Here is a 23,117-nt window from a genome sequence, read left to right as displayed (position 1 = left end):
GTCATCAATCATGCTGATCTTTGCATCAATCAACCAATATTTCTTAAACAATGAGCGCAGCAGCTTAAATCTCTTTTCCTTTGATGTGCTAGATGTGTTTAAACAGTTCTCCAAACCATAATCAAATCTGCTTGTAAGTAATACAACTCTTTGTTTCCTGGAGGAAGCAGTGATTTAAATTTACTTAATGTGGGTGGTTTTGTCTCAAGGCCAGCATGTACCTTCATTTACAGTTCCCTAGCAGACTATTTGTGCCCTAAGGGGAAAATTGTAATATAAACAATGAGTCTAACCAATTTAGATTCCCCAATGGAATAGGTTTGGTCATCCAACCCCCCCATTGATCATCCAGCTCCGAAAGTCTGTGCTGTCTGGTTGTATAAATAATAACTGCAAAAATGGTAATACAGAAGGTTGTGAGATGGTTTGTTTTTCCAACCCCCCCAAAAAAGAGAAAAAAATATAGGAAGAAATTAGTAGTCTGAGTCATCATTAGCTGTGGATGTTGAATTTTGAGCCTGCAAACTGTAGGTTAGTATGATCAAATTAACATAGTTTAAATTAGCTGAGGTTGTTCTTAAGATTGCCTAAACCTTTAAAATAGAACTGAAATCATGCAGGCAAAGCTTGAGTACTTTGGAACCAAAACCAATAGGAGGAAGAGTCCCATTAAAGGGATGGGGCTCTTCATTCACCCCTGAAATAGGTGCAGGGAAGAACTTTGGAGGTTGAAAGGAATCATAGCCAAGTTCATTAAAAGACATCAGTCAAAATATTATTTTTTTAGGATTTGCAATTCACCAGGCAGTAGAGAAATGTTAGGTACTAGCTGTAAGCATATTCCAGACTGCCAGCCCCGAGGTGCTGGCTATTTGTTGCACCAGCCAGTGGCCTATGGTGCTTTTAGCCACCCTGGTCCATAAGACCTCTTGCTGTGGTGCTCCAAGCTCTGCACCCTGCCCTGAGCCTGGAGTGAGGAGCAAAGCCTTTCCCATGGCAGGCATGCAGGGAGGTGCAGGAAGCACCCCCCTGCCCATGGCACTCCTTGCAAAAGGAGAGCTGGAGCAGGTGTCCCCTGGTGCTGTCACATGCCCTGAACCTGCGGCACAGCCCAAGCTGGGAGAGGTCTGTCCTCTTGGGGGGCAGTGGGCAGGAGCCTCTCTGGGGCTCTGGGGACAGCTCCAGCCTGTGTCTGCCTCTGGCAGGACAAACTGGGTGTGAGACAGAGAAAGCTTTCTAGTAGGGTAAACCTAGTCATGGCCTGTATGGGGGCACCCCAGAGGGCTGTCATGGAAGGAAGAGATCTTTTAAGATCTAACAGAGCTGAAAAATTTATTCACAAAGGCTGACAGGAGAAGTTCTTTCCCAGAGTTGCTGAACTCAGACTTAATTTTGAAAGCCTTTCTGGGTGCTTCAGTCATATGGTCAGAGGGCTCTTGGGGTTTTTTTAATTTTTTTTAATTTTAATTTTTTTTTCCTAAAATGCAAGATGGCTTCAGTGTAAGGTCATTGTAATGACTGCGCAGTAAGTGTGAAATAAATCTGTCCTGATTGTTGGGATTCTGCCTTTTAACATTATTTTGTAAGCTACAATAAGTCATTGCTGGGTTAGGATTGATATGCAGGGGACAATCATTTAAATGGATTTAGTACAACAGATTATTTACCTCCAGAAGAGGAGAAATGTCATAAAAACAAAATACTGAATTAACAAAGGCAGGTTTATATTAAAATTGTGAAATAATTTTGCTTCTTTCTGAAATAATACTTTCAACTCAGCAATGTCTTCCAAATACTTCACAGATACTAATGCATTTGTATTTCCAGTGCACTGTGGGGCTGTGATTTAAAATCATATTTTCCATTTTTCGGCTAGGAAAACTGACATACAGGGACGTTGCAGGTTGAGTAAGATGATATAGAAAGTTCGAAGGAGCCTAAAATAAAGAAGTCATCTTTAGTTTTGTAGCTTTAAACCACAGTATGACTTTTTTTTTACTTGTTTCATGTTTCTTTTCTTGTCTCCTCTGCTTTTGAAGGATTTAAATATTACTGTGAATGAGGAAAAATATGCCCAAGAGAATACTGGTGTGTAAAATGAGATTATCTAAGAAGCAGTGAAGAAGGTTTTTTATAATGGTTAAAATTACTCAAGAAATAACAGAATTCTTTACTAGTTGATTTATGAAGCAATAAATACAAAAAAATATGGTCATCTTGATTCATTGTCTTGGTACTTCTTAGGCTACTTGTTTCCTTTTTTAATAAGCATAAAATTGTTTATGTTGGGAGGATAAATAGACAGCTATCTATAAAAAAAGCCAAATCCAACCAAAATTCTATAAGGTTCATATTTTAGGCGCATTATATTTTTAATATGGAAAGATGACTGAGCTGTGATGACCTTCAATTTAACATCAAAAGAAAAATGCTGAACTACATCTATTGCTGGCAGTTGTATTTGTAATTCACATAGATGCAAACACCATTGACAGCTGTATTTTGATCTGTAAATTTCAACTCATTTTCTTCTGTAGATCCCTTGAGAATTGTGTATTTCATGGAATCATAGAACCATCACTGGGTTGGATCATCTGGTTCCAACCTCCCTGCTCTAAGCTGGGACACTTCCCACTAGAGTAGGTTTCCCAAAGCCACATCCAACATGGCCTTGAACACTTCCATGGATGGGGTATCCAACACTTCTCTGGGCAACGGACAAGTAAACTGATAAAGACATTATAAGAAATCTTCTGAATTTCTGCCTGAATAGAGAGAGAGAATTTTTTCAAGAATGTTACAGAAGCTAATATTTTAGAACTGAATTCATGTGAGGTGGATCACACCTACAAGCTGCTTCAGCAAATGGAATTAAGGAAGCCTCTTCTATATTCAGCATTAATGATCCAAACTTTAGCCCTTCATACCACACCAGGAAGAGGACAAACGTTCTTTATTAGTTTCCTGTTTTTCACACTTGGTTTTGTGAACTAGAAGGTCTACATTGAGAAGATTTTATGAAAACTGAATTTTAATGCCTAACATTTACATTTTTGATCTGCTGGAAAAAAAGCTGTGCTTAGAGTTTGGGGTGCTTTTCTGAAAGAGCATTTTTGTTGTTTGGAGGTATTTTTTTGCAGAAAGGTAGACACCTATAGTCTGATAAACTTCATTGGTGTTTGTCCAGAAGTTTGTATCCTCTCTGCAAGGCTAAGAGGCTGGGATACACTGGAAGCTGGCAGCACCAGCAGAAGGGGTATTGTCAATGAGAAGGAGCTCACCCATCACCCACTTCTTGCCTGCAAGAGAGCCAGTCCTAGGCACCTAGTTGTTGTCTGGAAATTTTCATATAAAGTATTTTCAGGAGCAGCAGAATAAATACACCACTGCAAAACGTATAATTCTTCTAATAAGAAGTGGTATTTTGAGTTTCTGCTTCTAAAAGAAATACAAATTTCAAATTTCACTCTAAATCTCTGAAGATTTTTTTTTTCTGCTAGTAGGGCAAGCTCTCCCCAGAGCTTTGAGAATATTCAGGGATGCAGTATCTACTTTTATTAAATACCTGAGGTTTTTTATATGGGAGAAGGAAATTCAGCAAAGGGCTACTGAGATGGTTGGGACCTGAAGCAGTTGCCCTCTGAGGAGAGTCTGAACAACCAGAGCTGGCTGGAGAGGATGTGGCTTTGGGTACTAAAACTGAAAGAGGGACTCTGGATGCCACGAGGAACTTTCTCCCCTTATGAACAGGAAAGCACGGGGACAGGTTGTTCTCAGAGTCTGTCCTTGAGGTTTTCAAGACCTGACAGGATGAAGACCTGAGAAATCTGGTCTCATCTTACAGCTGCTCCTGCTTTGAGCTGGAGTTGGAGTGGAGCTTTCTTGAGCTTCCTTGCAGCATGAACTATACTGTGATTTATAACCTTATTCTTTTGAAAGACTGCTCTATCTAATTTGAAGTATACTGAAACATTCAGATCTTTTTTGACTTCCCCTAATCTAAATCACTTTGCTAACTTATTTGCTATTGTATTTCTCTGTGTAATCCTACTAAATTTCATCTGATTGAGCTGTAGGTCATCAGACCTGTTTTCAGTTCTTGCCCCATTCTGAGAAGTCCCTCACTTCTGGATCCTCCTTAGAGAGCACTGGCATTCCTCCAAGACACAGCATGGAGCTGGTCCTTGCAGATTGCCTCAACACGTTCAGTCCACTTGTGCTTAAATACCAATAATCATTCTCGGAACATGCCACATCAGGAGTCACACAGTGTCCAAGTCTTGCTGTACTTCTCCTTGCTGCTGCTGATTTAATTGACCGGTTTTCCAACACAGGAAGGAAATTTGGTCTGAGATGATTCATACTGAAGGACCTCATTGTGAACATCTTGAATTTTTCTTGGCACATAGAAACTCCCTTGGTAGCACATGCCAGGCAATATCACACTTTTTCTTTGTTATTCTCAATAATGTATGCATAGATGTAAATATACACAAGCATACATATATTCCTGAGTGTGTATTTCAGATGGCCAGGAGTGATATCAGAAGGTCATGAAAACCAGGGGATGGTGGCTGGATTTTTAAACTTTTCTAGTCACTTACTGATCCCTGCAGTTAGGCTGGCTGTAACCTTCTGAACCTTCCTTTTCTCCCATCTTAAATACTCTTTTAGCCCTTCTTTGGTCCTTTAGTATCTTCTGTGACTTTTCAAGGCTAATCTTTAACATCTCCTAACATGCCATAGAGTGAAACTCATTGAGCTATAAGGAATACATCTAGACTGCCTTCCACCCGGCCTCTGCTGCTCCTGTGTGTGCTGTCCAGGTATTCTTTTCTGCCACTTTCCTCTCCTTAGAAAGCATATAATTTCCATGATCAGTCTTAAAATTACTTTCTTTCTTCAGATTATCAGCCATGATTTCCTAGTCTATAAGGAGGAAGCCTAAAGTTTTCCCTGGATAATTCTTTTCACCCTTCCTTTGCCCCTCCTGCTTGTCAGAGTTGTGTTCCACTGTGACTAGACAGGGCAACCTTTTATGCATAGGACACCCCAAAAAGGTATGATAGCAGTGTCTTGTTGTGACCTTACTTGTAAGCATTTATCTGTTGGGAAGTATTAAGATAATGGCATATTTGATACTAATCAGGCAATAGAGATACTATTGTTTTGCTCTTCTTTGCCATATTAGTTAGGAACATTTTCTTTGTTAAACTCTTTCACAGAACCTCTGTGTCAGTGGTATTGGGTGCCCAAGTGTATTTGTGTTTATTGTGGTGGAAGTGTATGCACAGATTGAATTATTTAGGGTTTTTTTGAGAGCATATGTTTTGGGAGCTGAAAACTGTGAGTGTTTTGAAGCCTAATCCACATTCTTCTTTTCACTGCCTGTTTTTTGGCCTCTGATAATCACTTAACCTTTCTCCTTGCCTTGGTTCCTTCCTCTCCACCACAGGGGTATGCAACTTTAGGTACTTCCCCTGGGTATTTCATAATTCATTAAAAATTTTAAGTACTTTGAAGATATAAACTATGCATATAGTAAATGCTAAATATTTCTACAATGGTGCAAGGAAAAGGTTGACTTCTGAATTTGAATTCATTACCATCCATAAAATTAATGTTCCATCTGCTCTGCATTTCAGTACCTTAGTCATTCAAACATTAAAGAAAGCAAAACTGAAGAATTAGTTTTGCACTGCTGCCCTTCTGACTGGGCATTTGTGGAGTTGTGGGAAATTCTCAATTTCTGCTGGTCTGCTTGATTTACTGTTGATTGTATTTAAAGATGGTTTCACTTAAGCCGAAATCCTTCAAACCTGTAATTCTGGAGGTAAATCTTTTTGTTAGGGGAAGTTCACTTGAACAGTTCTTGAAGCAGAGACTTGCACCCAAAACTTGTGAGCTTCCATTTGGGAAAAGATGGGCTGGGGAGAGAGGGGCTGGATGGGTACCACTGACATGTGTAAGAGAGGATTAATTCACTGCCCTCTTTTTAAATGAAGCAACTTGAAGCCTGGGCATACATGTGCTGCAGGGCTCCCTGTCCCTGAGGTAGCACTGGGGCAGCTGAAGGACTGAGCTGGCTGAGGCCCCATGCCAGTCCCTAAAGGCAAGTCCTCGAAAGGGACAGGATTTAAGAGCACATTTTTGTCTCGAGAATATCATGATGCTGAGAAGTGGCTGCACGATGTGGCAGCATCATGGCAACCCCTTGCCAGTGCTGGGGAGAAATAAAACATCTGCCAGCACACAGTATCCTGCTGCATCCCTTCCTGTTTTCAGTGCCTCGGTGCATGCAAATAGCAGTGCCATCGGTTTTCTTGACCACCTTGATTAGCAGGTGTTTGGGCATGCTGCACCAGCATGGAAATGCCTTCTCTTTGCTCTTCTCTTGAAAAGCAGAGGCACAATCTTCTGCCATGGATTCCTATTCAGGAGTCTTCCCCACCTCAGGCAAACAGATGTAGGCATCACAGCGATCAGTATGGCCGGGGCATCCAGAAGTCAGTTTTCTTGACATACACAGAAAAAGGTCATTGGTAACCACTAGTGCAGTGTCCTAAGAATGGCACAGCAGAAGAAGCTACAACAGTGTTTTGCTGCTGGTCTTGCCGTGAGACTATGTGTTCATCACATGGAGGAGGACTAGTTTGTAGCAAGTTGCAGGGGATGTGGTAGAAGAATGGAAAAAAGTCAAGGTTTTAATTAGCTAATGCTATCAAAATGTAGAGCCCTGCACATCAGGAAAGAAAAGCAAAGAACTTCAAAAACAAGATGAGGGAGGTGGAATTAACCGCGTATGTGAAAGTTTATTACTAAAGCTGGAGGAAGGGATGTGTGCTCGTGAATTTCAGATGATGAAGGAAATTAGGGACAATTAACAATATTAGACAGCCACCAGGCTGTCTGGCAGCACTCTGTAGTCAGTCCAGAGGATGCCAGGCTTCCCTGACAGTATATAGAAGTGGTAACTTGTTCTGTCACCAGCCAGGGTGCAGGCCACAAAAGGTAAGAGCTGGAGTCATATTTTAAGAAGACTTGCACTTCTTCGGGTTGATTTGAGCATTAGTGCTAAATTCCTGCTGCTGCTGCTGACAAAAACCAGCAATGCACGGTCTTGATGTTGTTAAATTACTGAAATATTAATTGCTATCTCTTCTGGATGCTGCAGTTGCATTTTTCATGTCTGTTTATTGCCTTTTGTTGCTGCCTGCTGAAGATAGCGTGGGCAGATCCTATGTCTGATGCTTTGTTTTAGTTGCCTGGCTACTGTAAAATGTTATCTTAGCTTTTGCTGAGGTGCCACAGATGCTTTATTGATGATTGTCCAAACAAGGAAATATATAAAAGATGCTGGTGAATGCTGTGCTTGCCTAGTTCTGCTGCTTTTGCTAGAGATGCTACAGTATGCTTACTTTGCTTTGCGACTGCAGATTCTCTGTATGATAATGTAGAGGGTAGGCTGAAACCTTTCGTCTACACACTGGGGTCATGGTCAATGCCAAAGGTAATATTATCTGTATCTTAGTATGCAAAGGGACTGTTGTTGGAAGGAGATGGTGGGCAGCTGCTTCACTAAATTGCAATGCATTCATTTCTGGTAATTGTTATAAAGAAAATGTATTTTTCCTGTTGATCGTGTTGCCAGATTTTCCTCTTCCTTTCTCCCTGTGAATGTCTCCAACAGAGAGAGATTTAAGTCTCAGAATTTACTTGGGATGTTGACTTCAAACTTCTTCCCTGCCAAAAACTGAAAGTAACCAATATTTCTTCTGCTCTAGGCAGTTTCTATTTATGCTTGCAAAACTTTATCTCTACATCATGAGCACTTCTGACTAAATTGTTTTCTTGTACTCACAGTCTAAAACCTCTTCTAAAGTCTCTGAATAAGCTGCGTTTCTTTTCTGTCAGTCCAAAAACATTTTGTCAGCAAATAAATAATAGAATTATTTTTATAACTGTTTTACTTCCTTCTTTAGTATTATTGCAAGCCTTTTCCTAATTATTCTTGCCTTTTGGCAGTTACAGTGCATTAATATTTACAAGATGAGATACAGTTTTCTGTTTATATTAGCAGTCTTCGGTCTGTGAGATCTGGACCAACCAGAATGCAGGATATCCTTTCTCATCGATCCATCAGGTTCATAATGTAAGATACAGCGATGAATGGCTATGTTGTCCCTCCGTGGATGTACAGTCTGTTGCCGTGGTGTATCTCGGGTGTCCTGTCGCTGAAATGACAGAGCAGTCCGTCCCTTGTGGGCCCTGTGCGGGACCGTGTGTGCGCGCATCCGTGTCCCGTGCCGTGTGGTTGGCGTGTGTCGGCTCCGTGGTGTGCGTGCGGGACGGGGGCACCGCCAGCGGCCGTCTCGCCCGGGGGAGCTTTGAATTCTGTCCCTCGTGTTTCTGTTCGCTCCCTCTTCCGAAGCGGGAAACCGTGTAAACAGCTCGGTTTGCACAGTTTCGCCCCCGCAGTGTGTCGTGCTGCCCTCTCTGTGTCGGTCTGTAGGCTTTGCCCAGCTGAAGTTGCACACTGCCTTTGCAGAGGCACTTTGGGGGAGTTGGAGGTAACGCTGACGGTGCCCTGAGTTTTTGTCACTTCTGTGGCAGTCACAAGCGCTGTGCACGTGAGATGCGCGTGGTGATCCATACTGCGGTGTGTAAGGACGGCAGCCAGTTGTTCAGCAGAGTATTTGAGAGAATTCTCCTCATTCTGTCTTGCCTCCTTGGAACATTTCTGCTAGAGGGGTTCATTTTGGCCACGGAGCAGAGCATCAGAAATATTTTAAATCTGAAGAACACCATGAACCTGTTTCCATTATTTCAAAGCCAAACATTTTCGGAGCTAAAAAAATTGCCTTCCTCTAGGAATTAAAACACAAGCAAATAATGAGGACTCAACTAGCCTGCAGAACATTTAAAATTTTTACAGGAAAGAATTATAAATTTTTCAGCGAGAACTGTTGTATCCATGTGTGCTCCAATTTGTTGTTGTCATGGTGACTAATACACGTTACCATAACCAGGCATAAGGCTTAACAGGTGAAAAGTTACAAGATGTGATCCTTGTTAAAAATAACTACATTCAAACCACTCAAAACCAGGCCTTCTTGGCTTTTTCTTCCTTTTAGCACGGAGGCTTTTTAACGTGACATTTTTATAAAAAGATGAGGGAAGTGTTAGATTTTTATAGACGATTTATTGAGGTTACCTCTTATCTGCAACTATCTCTGCATCCAGGTGCCTTTAATATGAGTCAAATACACTTCCCAGAGAGTGGATGAGATAGGAAAATGTGCAGCAATCATAGAAAAAATTGTAGAGAAAATAATAGCTGTAGTCTGCTTCTCTAGCTCATTTGACATCAAGCATCCAGCCCTTTCCAGAGCACTGAGAACTGCATATCTGCCCATTTTTGGGGTTAGAAAACACTGCAAGAGCACCAGGTATTGGTCTCTAAGGCTATTAAAAGTTGTCATTGCAAAAGGATTGAATCCTTACCACTCTGACACCTGCCTTGAGACCATTTTCTGATTATAAATTATTTATCTGCAAAATGTGGGGCAAAAGATCTTCTTTTTCAAGTTAGCTTGAGGCGAAAGAGAGGAAAGGTGCTGGTTAAAGTCATAGGGAGGTTAGAATACTAAACCACAGGCAGTACAGAAAAATGCATGTGATAAATTGCACAGCTGTCTGATGAGCTGTTAAGTTAGATGAGGAAGAAATTATCTCTTGCCTTTCTACTTCATCAGAGAGATAAATATCTCCATCCGTATATTGTGTCATAAAAAATACATAAGCTTAAATGTTTGATTATTTCTTATAATTGCAAATTAAATATTCAAACCAGAAAATCCTTATCCTATCATATCTATTTTTAAAACTTAAATCAAACATTATATTTGGTCTTGCACAGCAATTTATTAACATTTCTGCACCGCTTGAAAAGTGTATGAGGTGCTTATGAACGACTTGAATCTCAATATATCACCCATAAATTGTTCCACATCAACTCCTCAGATTTAGGGCTATTAGTAATTAATATTTTTCCACCCCGACTTAAGCCTTGTGGTTTCAAGTCTTCTCTGGGTCAAAGATGGTCCTATTTTGTATTTTACCTGATGTTAGCTGTCATCATCACATCCTAAATCTCAGAATTTCAGTATCTGAACTAGAGCCAGTCAGCTGAGAAGCTTCCTTTCCTCTTGGTGAGGTTTTTAGACACTGATTTATTAATGTGTTTAGCTCTCTAAATCTTGTTTGAAAGCATTTCTTCCCTAAAGAAAAAAAAAAAAAAGAAAAAAAAAGGAAATTGCACGGGGAATATGTAATAGGGATTACACTTCTAAACATCTTCATGGATCTGGGCTTTGGAGACTACCGTGTTACAACTCAGTCTAAATGGGTTATGAATACTAACAGTAGTACTGTTTAAAAGTCTAAGGAGTTTGGTAAGAAACAAAAAAGCCCAAAAAAACTGGGAGCCATTTCTGCTGAATATTAAAAAAACACCAATGATACAGCTGTAAAAGAAAATTTTGCCGATGTACAATATCTTCTCCATCCATCATAATAGTATATATCTGTGTGTTTAATTTTATAAACTTTTCTTAGTAGCTGCTCCCTCTACAAGACACATGGAAGTACGTGAAAGGCCTCCAGGGGCAGTGGTCTGTCAGGAACAGCAGAAATCCTGTATTTCTGCATTCCCCTAACCTCAGCTCTATTGCATGTTTAGAACATCCTAGAGATATGTATAGCAGTCTTGGCAATTCTGTTTTGTCTTAATTTAAAAGGAGTAGGTAGTAAGATGTTTATAGAGCATTCAATGGATACAAACATGGTCTTCACACTGTCCCACTCTGTCTCATACACAAGTTTTATTAGCCTGGTTGAAGATTATTTCTCATTTCTTTATCAAATTGAGCCAAAACAAGAGGTAATCATTGTTCACCTTTTTCTGCCCTTTATTTACAGACAGAAACAATGCAGTTCTCTATGCTTTTCATATTTAATGTGTAAAAGGGAAACAAACTGTAAAATTATGTACTCACTTTACTCCTTATGTACCCTGCTTAATTTGCCAGTGCTGTTCCCTACACATGAGGGAAGTCACCTACTGAGCAGTGCAGCAGAAGGGTTTGGAGCACTACCCCTGGTCACTTGTTCGGTAGGAGTTCTGGTCCTGCCTCATGGCCATCCCTGTGCTTCCTTGGTAGAGAAACCAGTGGTCAAAAGGTGTACTTTGGTAGCTTTTCTACTTTGGTAGCTTTTCTGTCCTTAATTTACTCCCTGTTCACATAGGAACCTTTTGCTAAATGGCCAGGATGTACCTCCTGAGCTCTGCTTCCCTACACAGAACATGCAGGAGTGTGTCTTTATTAGGGGGGAAAAGAACTAAATCAAGTGGTCTGTTAGCTGTGGCCTTGAACAGTTCATAAGAGGCAGCTGAGCACACTGTGAGAATTTGTGATGGGTGCAATCCATCTTCTCTTGTTGTGAAAGACAGACTCCACTAATAAGGATGCAGATCCTTGCCCCTTGTAATATGATGGAAATCTTATTTTATGGGAAGAGCTGCCTTGTAAAGAAATCAAATTCCCCCTTCAGATTAAATAAGATAGAAAGTTTTTATGCATTAGTGGCCAGGAGGATTCACTTTTGTGGATACAAATTGCCAAAAATTGGAGCAATCACTCCTGCTGCTTTCCTTTCAAAATCTGATGCTGAAGTCATATCCATGGCATATAGGCAACTTAACCAGGCAAAACAGAATTTACACTACTGTGTAATTGGTAGATTTGCTAATGGTGCCAACAGTAACTAACTGGGTTCAACTTGTTTTATGATGTTCTCTTGCTTGAAGTTGCCATATTGGCAGGGTGATGTTGATGTTTCCAGATTTATCTCTTGCTTTTCATTGCAGAGCTGTGCAAATGCGTGTCATTTTGTTATTTTGTGGCACATGAAAACAATGTGCTTGTTCTGTTTACTCTGTCCTGACTTAATTGGTAAGATGTGATAGATTGCAAGACTTTGAATGTCTTCGATAAGATTTTTTTCATGTGTTTTTGATGCTTAACTTCTTTTTGCTATGAAAGTCTAAACTTCTAGCCATGTTCTGTGTGAAATGCTGATGACAATTCCTTGTCAGTTTCAACACGTATTCTAACAATATGACATACATAGAAAGTACACCGAGATGAGTGCAGGTAAAGAAAGAAGTAGCATAATCCAAACTGAAATAATCATATAGGAAAGGGTAAAATAGTTTGAGAGAGAATGGGCAGGAGAAGAAGGAGGATCAGGAAGGACAAGTGTAATTGCAAAAAGACAGAGTTGTGAGAAGAGGGGATTTGAGAGGTAGTCCAGACCAGAAAGGATAGGAGAGAAATGAGAGTGGTGGCAGAGGGAAGAGGGCTTAGGAAGAGGAGAAGTCCATGCGTGGGTCGTTTTTAGTTAAAGTGAGCTTATGCGTGGACCTGCATGGACCTTCCCTCTAGAAGGAGCCCCTAAGGAGAGGTCAGTTCAGGTCCTATGGAGCCATGACCAAAAAGACACCATGGCAAGTGAGACCCAGACCAGCACTGCCAGGCTGGGGACATTCCTGCACTGATGCCTGCATTGGCTCTTTTGGAGGGAAGAAAAGTGTGCTGCGAAGGGATTTGGCAGCAAACCGTACTCCTGTCTCTGTTCTCTGAGGGCTTTGAGGAAAGAGGGGAGATGACAGCTCTGAAAGGCAATCTCCTATATCAATGAGAATGATGAATGTGGAAAGACAATGTTTGTACCTCCACAATGAGGCATCAAGAGAAGGTGATCAAAGTTAATATTCGTAAAGAGATTAAAGAATGCCTCGTGTGTTTGAAGAATGTATAGTAAGTCTTCAGATCAAAGTAAAGTCTGTGTTATTTAGCCATTTAGGAAAGTTAGTTATTGGTTATATGAGCTGGATAATGGAAGGCGCATTAACTGTGCAGAAAATCTTGTAAAACACACAGCAGAATTTGTGAAAGGCATTTTTGTGCATCTCATGATTTTTTTCAAGTGCTCTCATCCTCATACATGTATTGTAAACACTTGTTTTTAAGGAACATTTCCGGTGCCTAATGATTTTATTCTCAAAGCAAAGAGATTTAATTAAAGCCTCATTAAACACTACAGTAGATGACTTTGGATTATAAATTAAATCATGAAAAATGTTGTAGGAGTTGTGTTCCCGTATTTTGGTAACATGGCTCTGTGTGTAGAAAATAAATCCTTGTTAATTGAGCACAACAGTGGAGGGCTACTTTATAGTGAATTTTCCTGCACATATTCTTACATCTTGAACAACTGTGATTTTCAGACGGGAGACTGGGGAGAGCCTTCAATTACCTTGCGACCTCCAAATGAAGCCACAGCATCAACGCCTGTACAATATTGGCAACATCATCCAGAGAAACTCATCTTCCAGTCATGCGATTATAAGGCCTTTGTAAGTGTTGATAAATTTAGTGGCTTGATTTGGGGTAGATATATTAAACTTGGATTTTGACAGGCCGTTGTGTTTTACTTTCATTTATAATATTTTTTCAGTCACTTTTAGAGAGACAATTCACTACTTCTGAAATACTGTAATAAATGAGAAACAAGGATGCACAGTACTTTCTTGCTATGAATTGTGTGACATATTTCAGTCCATGAGGCATTAGTTTTAGAGAAAGGGCACTATGAGTAAATGGCTAAGTGTTGTTGAAGTGATAGTGAGGCCAAGCACCCCTGCTTTTCATCTCTTACAAATCCCTGTCTAGTAATTATGAAGGAATAATAAAACATAATATGGGATACTCATACCTGCCTTAATGCTGTGTGCACAGCAGTTAAAGTAAGTGTTGCCTCACCAGAATTTTATACAGGTGTTTTGGGGAAAGGAAATAGAGAAAAAGGAGGTGAGGATCCCAAGTGTTTTCCATCTATGGAACAAGGGCACATTCAGACCTCTCCCAGCCTGATGGCTGCTTGAAGAACCAGTAGCAGTCAGTTCCATCAGGGCAGGGCATACTTATTTTTACCTCCATGTGGCTGCAGGCAGTTACCACTTCCCCTCCCTGGAGAAATGGAGCTTCCCTCTACAACTAAAGACAATTAGTCTTCTCTAGCTATAATAAATGTCTGTGGAGGAGAGAAAAGTCTCCTGTGGTACAGCAAGTCATAGGAAGGGTTTGGATTTTTTTTAATTAAAAATAGTTTTCTGAAATCTTGAGTTCCCTGTCAACAGGGTGGGAGGATTGGAGCTTCTGGGGAGCTGAAGAGGTACCTCAGCCCATCTTTTTAAATGCTTGCATTTCCCCTTCTGACTTTCCTGGAAAGCATTGTTGAAGCTGCTGAAGGTGCCTGCCAGCCCACTGTGTGTCCTCTCTCTGGAGGTGGCCAGCTTATGGCTGGCTTATGTACAAAGGAAAGGGGCTCAGTAGTTGCAGAGACTTTAGGATGATAGCTCGGGGTTAACTGCTGGTCCAGGACGTGAGGTTGAGATCCTCTTCACTTGAAGGGCCTTGGATCTTTGGTGCTTTTTAGGATAGTGCCTTGTTCACTAAATACTGCTACATGTTGGGGAGCAGTTGGAGGTTGCTGGACTGGATTTAAAGCATATCTAGGTAGGAATTAGAGAATAAATGCAGGTGAGACAGAGCCTGGCTCCCTCTGAGGAGGGGCAGAAGGAGTGTTACAGACAGACCTGTCTTTCTGGGGCACATCTGTGTCTTCCATTGGACTCTCATGGGGTTAAAAATTGCCATGCATGCAGTGGTCATCCCTGGACAGTAACTAGAACCTCTGCCTTCCTCAGCAAGATGGCCAAGGACCATCTCACCTGCTCTCAGTCTTGTTCTTCTATTGTTCAAAACCTCCTTGCTCACCTCAGATTGAAAAGGAAGGTTAGCAACTTCTAGTTCTTTAAATATTTTTCATAGTTTTCAATGAAGTGAACATGTTTATCTCAAGTGCCTTTTCTCTTTTTGCATGATCCAGCAGTAAATTCATAGTCTAATGTAATCTTTGTAGTAGATTGGAAGATGGATCATTAAAGAAATGAAGTTGGAATGACCAGGAATATCCAAGTTAGTGGTGATTAAGGAAAGACCTTCCTTTCCTAAAGACTGTGTGTCACTCCTTTGTTTCAGTTCTTTGAGCTGTATTGACCTCAGCTTTATAGAGTAAAACCCTGACTTGTAAGTTCTAATTGGGGTAGCTTTCACTCTATGCCACATCAATCAGTTAAACTGTTGGATGTTCTCCGTATTGCTCCCACATGCCCTGGGTGTTTGAGAAGGACTGTTTCCAAAAGCACAGAAAGTCAAAAGGAAGCAATATTTCTTCCAGGAGTTTCAGATTTTTCTGACAACTAAACTGGATGGTACTGCTGTGATTTGTGTGTCTATTCCACAGTCCACCTTGGGAAGCATTTCTGAATGCCTTCAGCTGAAGCTTTTTGCTGCTGCGCAGATGGGACAGGTTCTCTCTTCTCTTTCTTCCTCTTCTGCTGTAAGCAAAAAGCACTGCTTTTTTACCCTGGTGCCTAACCAACTAGTAGCTTTCAAGAAAAAAAAAATTTGTTTTACTGTAGTCTATAAAAAAATGACAGGGGAAAAAAAAACCCAAAGCAAAACAAAAAACACCCAACCATCCAACCAACCAAAAAACTGAAGACATTAATTGCAACCTGCCCAGAGAAGGCTAAGGATTCCAAATGTGTCAGATAGCAGGATTCAGAGAAAAATGCAGTTAAGTTCAATATGGTTTTGTTTACTCTTCTAATTTCAAAGCTTGCTTTAAATATGTTGTTTTTCTTCAAGGGCAACATCAAACTGTCCCATCAAATTAATGCCCAAAGCCCTATTCACATCACCAGCGAGGCCCCAGCTGGACTCACAGCTGCTCAGTTTATGAATCTTTCACATCTACAGTCCTCTAGGAATGCCCTTCATTCATTCCTTTATGCTTGTGCTTATCTGGTAGTGTTGATGTTGCTCACTGGCCCATTTATGATGCCCTATAAAGTGTTTCTCACTAATTGCTGTGTTGGCTACTGTCTACATTAAAATATTTATGCATTTTCTTGCAGGTCAGAGACTCCTGCTGTACACAGTGTAAACTGAAGGCTTTAAAGAAAATATCTCAGTTTAAGTCAGGAGACCAGAGAACTGAACCCGTACACTCTGTGTTCAGTTCCAGCTTGCATTCATCTGTAACTGAAGTTCATTTTGATAGGTTCTTGTCTAAGCTGAAGCTGGTTTGCCATCTGGTTGGGTCAGCTTAGGCTGTTTCCAAGAGGAGACATTCTGGTAGAGTGAGACAGGTCAGCAGTGGTGGGTTGCAGCATCCTCTGGAAAGTGCTTTCCACAGTGCTTTCTCTCTTCCTGCAGCCTACTTACCATATTCTCACAGTGGCATGGCTTATCTTCATCTCCCATGTTGCTCACTTAGGACTGGAGGCTTAGGAGAAGCTGAGGCCTTGTGCTGCAGTGAGAATATAGAGAGAGACTTCTCTGTGCCTGGGGAAGAGCAGGTGAGAGCATCCTTGCTGTGCTCCCTGCTCAGTTAAGCCAGACTTGCATGTGACATCAGACAGAAATTCAGCAACGTCCCGTTCGCACAGAGCTCTAAGGGCACACGCACCCACAGGTATGCACACCTGTAGCACCTGCAGGAGGAATGCAGAGCGTGGTGTGGCTTTGGTTCAGCCCAGGTTGCCATAACAAGACCCCTCACTGCCAGGCGGGAATGGCAGGGATGATGCAGCCACCTCCATCCCTAGAGGAGCAGCGCCATTCTGCCATGGTGCAGGGGGTACTGAGACCTCAGGGGAGCAGAGGCTGCTGTCAGGGTGCAGGAGGGCTCAGACTGCATGTGCCAACAAGTGACACAGTGAGGGAGAGGCCTGTAGCACAGGGGCTGTGTCACCAAGGCACTGCCTGCCTGGTTACCCCTGGGGATGAGCAGACTCCTCTGAGGGGTTCCTCACAGTGAGCTGAGCCAGGACACAGCACCCTGCTGCTTCCTCTCACACAGCCTCCCCCAGATCACTAAGGGCTTCAAAATAATGGATCAGGGTCAGCCTTTCCTTAGGAAGAAATAATGGTTTAAGCTAGTTTTAGTACAGATTTATTGTCTCTCTTTGCTGACATTGGGCTCTGTTTGCACATAATTAGTTATAGATTGAGTACGCTGGGGTTAAGATCACTGCTGGCCTTCTCATCCAGGTGCTTGCACATATAACAATAGAAGTTTGGCAGATGGCAGCTAAGAAAAGCAAATTCTCCAGTTTATAATAAAACGGGTTTTTTAAGATGGAATCTGTAGTATTTGTTGTTTCAGTTACTAAAATGATAAGCTAGAAGACTTTCTCATATTGTTTCAAAGAACTCCAGCTGATTCAATACACTTGTTGCTGTGCATTCTTGTTTCATGGGTTGATTAACAGTTTATAATTCAAAATAAGTTTATAGTTTAAATTATTTGTGAGTGAAAAAGATCTAAAGCAGTATGTTAAGAAATTGGTTGTTACCACTAGGTTTTTTTAACCATTTTTTGTGCATTTCTGCGGATGTTTTTTGGTTCTGGAATTTCAGTTAATCTAAGTTCAATGGATTTTTGTTCTAGTATTTAGGTTCTATGCTGGTAAAAGAGTTAAGAGGCACAGAGTCAACACAGGATGCATGTGCAAAGATGAGGGTAAGTTTGTAAACCTACTCCTTTTCTATTGTAATAGTACTAAATAACTGTGATTGCTTGTAATGTACCCTTTTTGCTTTTGTAATGTACTGTTATCCGTTTCCTTTCCTTGCTTTTACATTGATATTCAATAGGAAATCTATTCTATCTTATATCATAATTTGAAGTAATACCAAAATTTAAAGATAAATTTTTATTTTGCATGTTGTATCTAACAAAAAAACCCAAATGTTTGTGTTATGTTTCTCATTATTCTTTGAGTATGTTTCAAAGTACTGTCCACACAATTTAAGCATGCCCATATCCAGTTATTATATAAACAGAATTTATAGCTTTTATATGATAATCTAGATTGAATTTTCAATGTTAAATATGTAGTAGTAAATATATAACATGTTACCAAACACATTGGTTTTTACGTGTGGTCTAATCCAACAGTCACATAATCCTCTGGATAATTTTACTCACATGAGTATTTCCTTGAATTATGAGTTACTTATATGCTTTTTGATTAAAGGGTGAAATGGGGTCTGACTCAGTTTCCTCTGATAGTGGAAAAGCTGCTAGGTTTCCTTCAGACTGTTAAGAACATGTTTTCCTGTGGCTCTTTTGTATAAAGATACTGGTTTGTAGAAAATTACAGTAGTCTATCTCCAAGAACCATTGCTGCTGGAAACACGAAACAAGCCATAACCTGGTATTCCCAACTGCAGTTGTAATAAGAGCACACCTGTTCACAGCCATGGTGAACATATCATGGGCTGGCATGATTAATTAATGAAGAAAATAATTGTTTGCTGATCTACCAAACGTGTCCAATTACCTAGATGAACGAGCACACTCTTTTCTTCTGTGTATCATATGTCTCTTATGCAAGATGTCTCTGAGCACAAGAGGCGACATTCAGATCAGAAAGCTGGAAGATGTGTAAAATTCATGCAATCAGGCAACCATTTCCTACTGGTTACATGTGTGCAGCACACAGACTTCCATACAAGCTGGTTTTGCAAAGGGCTGGCAGTAATTCACAATTACTAGATTGCCTGAAGATCTGAGGCTTTTCAGCTAATTACATGCTAATCATTCCTTACCTGGGCTTAAACTCCTCTGAAAAAAAACCCAACAATTTGACACGGGGGGATCTACAATCATATACACGTGTTCTGGGGAATTAATTGAGGCTGCAAGCATACCATCTTCCAATCTAGTTTTGAAACTGTCAGGCTTAGCAGTTCAATTCTTTGGGTGTATGCGTGTTCAGAAATTAGGACAGAATTTGGTACTATAGTAGCATTTGACAACTTCAGTAAGTTTTCTGACTGAACTAGGAGACTTAACATCAAAAAAGGCACTCTAAATCATTTATAGGCATTTTAATATATATTTCTATAAGTAATAACTTAGGCCAATTAAAATGATACAACTGAAAAAACTAAGTGTTTGAAAACAGATTTAATTTAAAATACACATTTTTTATATAAATGATGCAGTTTTACTAGTTTTATATAGTGCCATACAGGACACTTATATAATACAGTGATGGGGTTTATGTACATTTGTTTTTTACATTCTCTTTTGAAACAATTGTTCTGTGAGAGTGTTTTGAGGGTTTTTCTCATTGCAAAGATATTTGAATAAAACAGTTTTTAATCATCTATTTCACAGGATTTCATCTATTCATTCTATGTAGTCCTTTTAATCATGTTCCTATTCAAGTCAAAGGCAAAAATGTTTGACTTAATGGGAACAAATTAGTTTAGCCTGTTTCCCAGTGAGAAAAATGTATACTTTTCCAAAAGTTTCTCCCTCTGGATGTCTCCTGAAAGTTGTTGTCAGTGAATTGGGAGTCCAGATTGTCCAAAGTCATCCTGAAATTTTGCTGTGATGTTCATTACTGTATTTGAGTAACCTTGGGTTGTCATTGAAAAGCTGGTTTCTGTTATAGTTACATTTTACTTTAAATGTATTGAAAGGTACATTTCACTTACAAGAAAGAGAAGTGAAAAGCTAGATGTATTATTTGTCTGGCTCTCAGGTTCTGAATTCTTTACACTTGTCCCGTGTCTCTAGAATCAGCAAGACCTTTACATAGGGTTTACTGTTGGGATAGAGCAATATTTTTTCATTCTGGTATTTTATTTGTTATTCCATGCACATGTTGCAAAACTATAGGCTGCTGCATTGTGAAACATGTTGGGCATGAGGGGTGGTATGTCACATGTAAACTTTCACCAGGTGGAGGTCACTCCCCACAATTTTTTTAATCTTTCTGGACTCCGCCACATAATGGCTTTATAGAGAATGTATGCAAATTAGGTACCTAATTTTTCTGTCAATGTGGCTTTTGATTCTCCATCTTTAACCTAATGCTGCTCTCAAAAGTGTTGACATTCACAGGATGTCTTGCAGTCAGCAGGTGCACAAGGATGAAAGAAGCATATCAGTGAAAAAAAAATCTTGATCTTCCTTAATCATTTATAAATACAGAGAAACAACAAAAATGACATGTTTGCTGACTGCAGATTCCTCACTGTTAGTTGTAGATGCTCCCAGGGCTTTCAATTATTGCAATTGATGGTTTTGATTCTCCAGGGAAGTGTCATGTGAATATCCCTTGTGTCTCTTTGCAGAGAGGCTTACAGCAGCCTCCTTCCTTAGCTTAAAAGTGAAAGGAGATCCTAAATCTTCTGTAATGTAAAAAAACCCACCAAGAATAATAATTAAAAAAGAAACAAAACAAAAGAACAGCAACAAAAAAACCCCTGGGAATCTTTACCTTAATAACTCTTCTTGGAAATCCACTGTACTTCTCAGCAGTGTGCTCTAGCAGGGCAGATGATGGATTTGTTTGGGGAAAATCATGCAGATGCAATAGCTGGAGCTCAACACTGAGGTCAAGGTTGTACATGATTTTTTTTCCCCATCCAAACTGCAGAACCATGTAACCACACAAAATTATGGATATTTGTCAAGAAGTTCACTTTTCTATTAATATAGTTGCACTCCTTTATATTTTACAGTTTCTTACTTGTTTCCAGCTATTTTCTCTTACAAACTCTCTTTCTAGTGGACAGCACTGTCTCCTTATCTCCATTTCCACCCACTGTAAACTGGCCTTTCCTACTTGGAGATTAAATCTTGCTGTCCTGGCCAGAATAGATTGATTAATTATATTTGAGAGATGCCTTCAAGAAGTTAAGAGGTGATCTTTTTCAGTGTGAAATGGGTAATACTGCAAGTTGCATTTTCAGTCAGATTGCTGACTTCATCTCTATTTATCATAGGAACATGAAGGGAGAATAAGATGCGTTTGCATCAAAATAAAGGCAAGAGTTAAAGTTAAATTTGAGCTAAAAAGGGACTTTTTCTCTACAGAAGACTTCATTTAGCATTTACACATCAGAATTCCTTGACCAGGTGGGAAGGGTATTGTGTTATACGTACTGGCATGAGCACAGCAACAAGGTAGATTTTTTCTTTGCAGCTGTGTTAAATCACTGATGTTGCATACACCAACTGAACAGTCTAAACCAGTCAAATATTTACTGCAGCAGAAGGGAATTAAATTTGGTTCTTGGATCCTGCCACCTTCCTGACGATTATATTTCTTTCTTAAACATTTTCTTGCTAGGAAAAGGTTCTTAAATTTCAGGTCAAAGTTCTGAGGAACCAGCAATATAATTCTGTTCACAAAGCAGGTGAAATGTCTTGCTGACTTAAGACCAAAATGTCAAAGTTGGAGTTGCTATAAAATCTGAATCTCTCATCTCTGGAGAGAAACATGAGGCAGAGTTGACTCACTGAAAACAGGCAGCATCTAGGGCCTTTCTTCCTCCTTTCATTTCTTCTTATGTAAAGAAGGAACTGAATTTAGATGGCAATCTCCTTGTTTCTACTAAACCCTTTCTTACTTTTCAATCTCTGCTTCATTTTTCCTCCAAAAGTAGAAGTCTGCATATGCCTCCTGGTGAAACTCCCTGGGCAAGTACCATGTCAGCATCAAACACTATTTTGAGATTTAGATTCTTCAGTCTCTGCTCTTTTGAGACTTGTAGCTCTGCCTCTCTCTTGTGTGGCCACTGCTTTCAGAGGGTCTACAGTGGAACAGGCACATGGATATTACTCAAAAGGAAAAAATAAGTAGTGGTGGAAGATCTTATGAACATTCAGTCTCTATGCACATCCACATCATGCTGTACCATGTGTTCAGAGGCTTGTACGTCCTTGAATTCTGGCTGAAAAGGATCTAAAGGGCAGTTGGAAGGCAGAGGAATGTTTAGAGATATTGCAAAAGAAAAAAACATCTCACTCTCAACTAGGTGCATTACAGGTGCACCCCAGGTGCACTGTTCATATAAACAATGTAGCTTGGAGGCATCCACTAATTGTAGAGCAGTAAAGAGTTTTGTACCATGAGGATTGCAGAGGTAGTTTTATTCCAAGAAGTGTTAAATTATGTCAGTAATGCATTTTTAAATTTTTTGGACTGAGAGAAGTTAGTAAGTATTTGTTAAAAGGCAGATTGTATAATTGTATGTAAATATTTGTTAAAAGGCAAATTGGCTTGAAAACTAACTGGTCATGTGTGGACTTAGATTTTTATTTCAATTTCATCTTCTGCATGATCTTGTCAAAGTGATTTACTCAAGCTCCTCTTCCCAGCTGGTCAAGGGAGGTGATTGTCCCACTTTACTCTGCGCGGGTGCAGCCTCACCTTGAGTCCTGTGTGTGGTTTTGGGCACCGCACTATGAGAAGGAAATAAAGATGTTAGAGAGCATCCAAAGGAGGGCCATGAGAATGTTGAAGGGCTTTGAGGGGAAGCCTTATGAGGAGCAGCTGAGGACATTTGATCCGTTCAGCCTGGAGAAGAGGAGACTGAGGGCAGCCCCTCTATGGCAGTCTGCAACTTCCTCATGATGGGAAGAGGAGGTGCAGACACTGATCTCTCCTCTGTGGTGGTCAGTGACAGGATCCAAGGGAATGACTTGAAGTTGTGTCAGGGGAGATTTAGGTTGGGTATTAGAAAAAGGTTCTTCACCCAGAGGGTGTCTGGGCACTGGAACAGCTCCCCAGGGCAGTGGTCACAGAACCAGCCTGGCAGAGCTCAAGAAGTGTTTGGGCATGCTCTCAGCCCCACGGTGTAACTATTGGGGGTGACCCTCTGTGGGGACAGGAGTTGGATTGGATTAAATTATTTTTCTGGTTCCCTTCCAACAGAGATTTCACTGATTCTGTGAACTATTTAGTGAAGTTTCATAAGCCTTAAATAAATACTAGACTTACAGTTATGATAGTAGGTGGTACTAACACATGTTTTAAAATGTGCAGTCTGATGCCATTTAGAATTAATAGTTGCCACCAGTTTGGGAAAATGTTCAGATTCTTATAATAAAGTGGA

At 40.3% G+C, this 23,117-nt stretch overlaps 1 protein-coding gene across 14 annotated transcripts in view; it reads left to right on the top strand.

The window, feature by feature from the left end:
• Positions 1–23,117, top strand: part of ANKS1B (ankyrin repeat and sterile alpha motif domain containing 1B) — a 407,552-nt gene that overhangs the window by 366,031 nt on the left and 18,404 nt on the right. For 8 of the 14 annotated variants that reach the window (XM_038155513.1, XM_038155512.1, XM_038155510.1 and 5 more), the window contains 3 exons: positions 8,078–8,152; positions 13,352–13,480; positions 17,647–17,718. In XM_038155513.1, the coding sequence (XP_038011441.1) occupies positions 8,078–8,152; positions 13,352–13,480; positions 17,647–17,718 (276 nt within the window). The remainder of the gene's footprint in view (positions 1–8,077; positions 8,153–13,351; positions 13,481–17,646; positions 17,719–23,117) is intronic. The other 6 variants (XM_038155523.1, XM_038155511.1, XM_038155517.1 and 3 more) reach the window with 2 other exon arrangements.

Source organism: Motacilla alba, chromosome 1A (assembly GCF_015832195.1).
Source record: "Motacilla alba alba isolate MOTALB_02 chromosome 1A, Motacilla_alba_V1.0_pri, whole genome shotgun sequence".
Taxonomy (NCBI): domain Eukaryota; kingdom Metazoa; phylum Chordata; class Aves; order Passeriformes; family Motacillidae; genus Motacilla; species Motacilla alba.
This window is presented reverse-complemented; position numbering and strand designations above follow the sequence as displayed.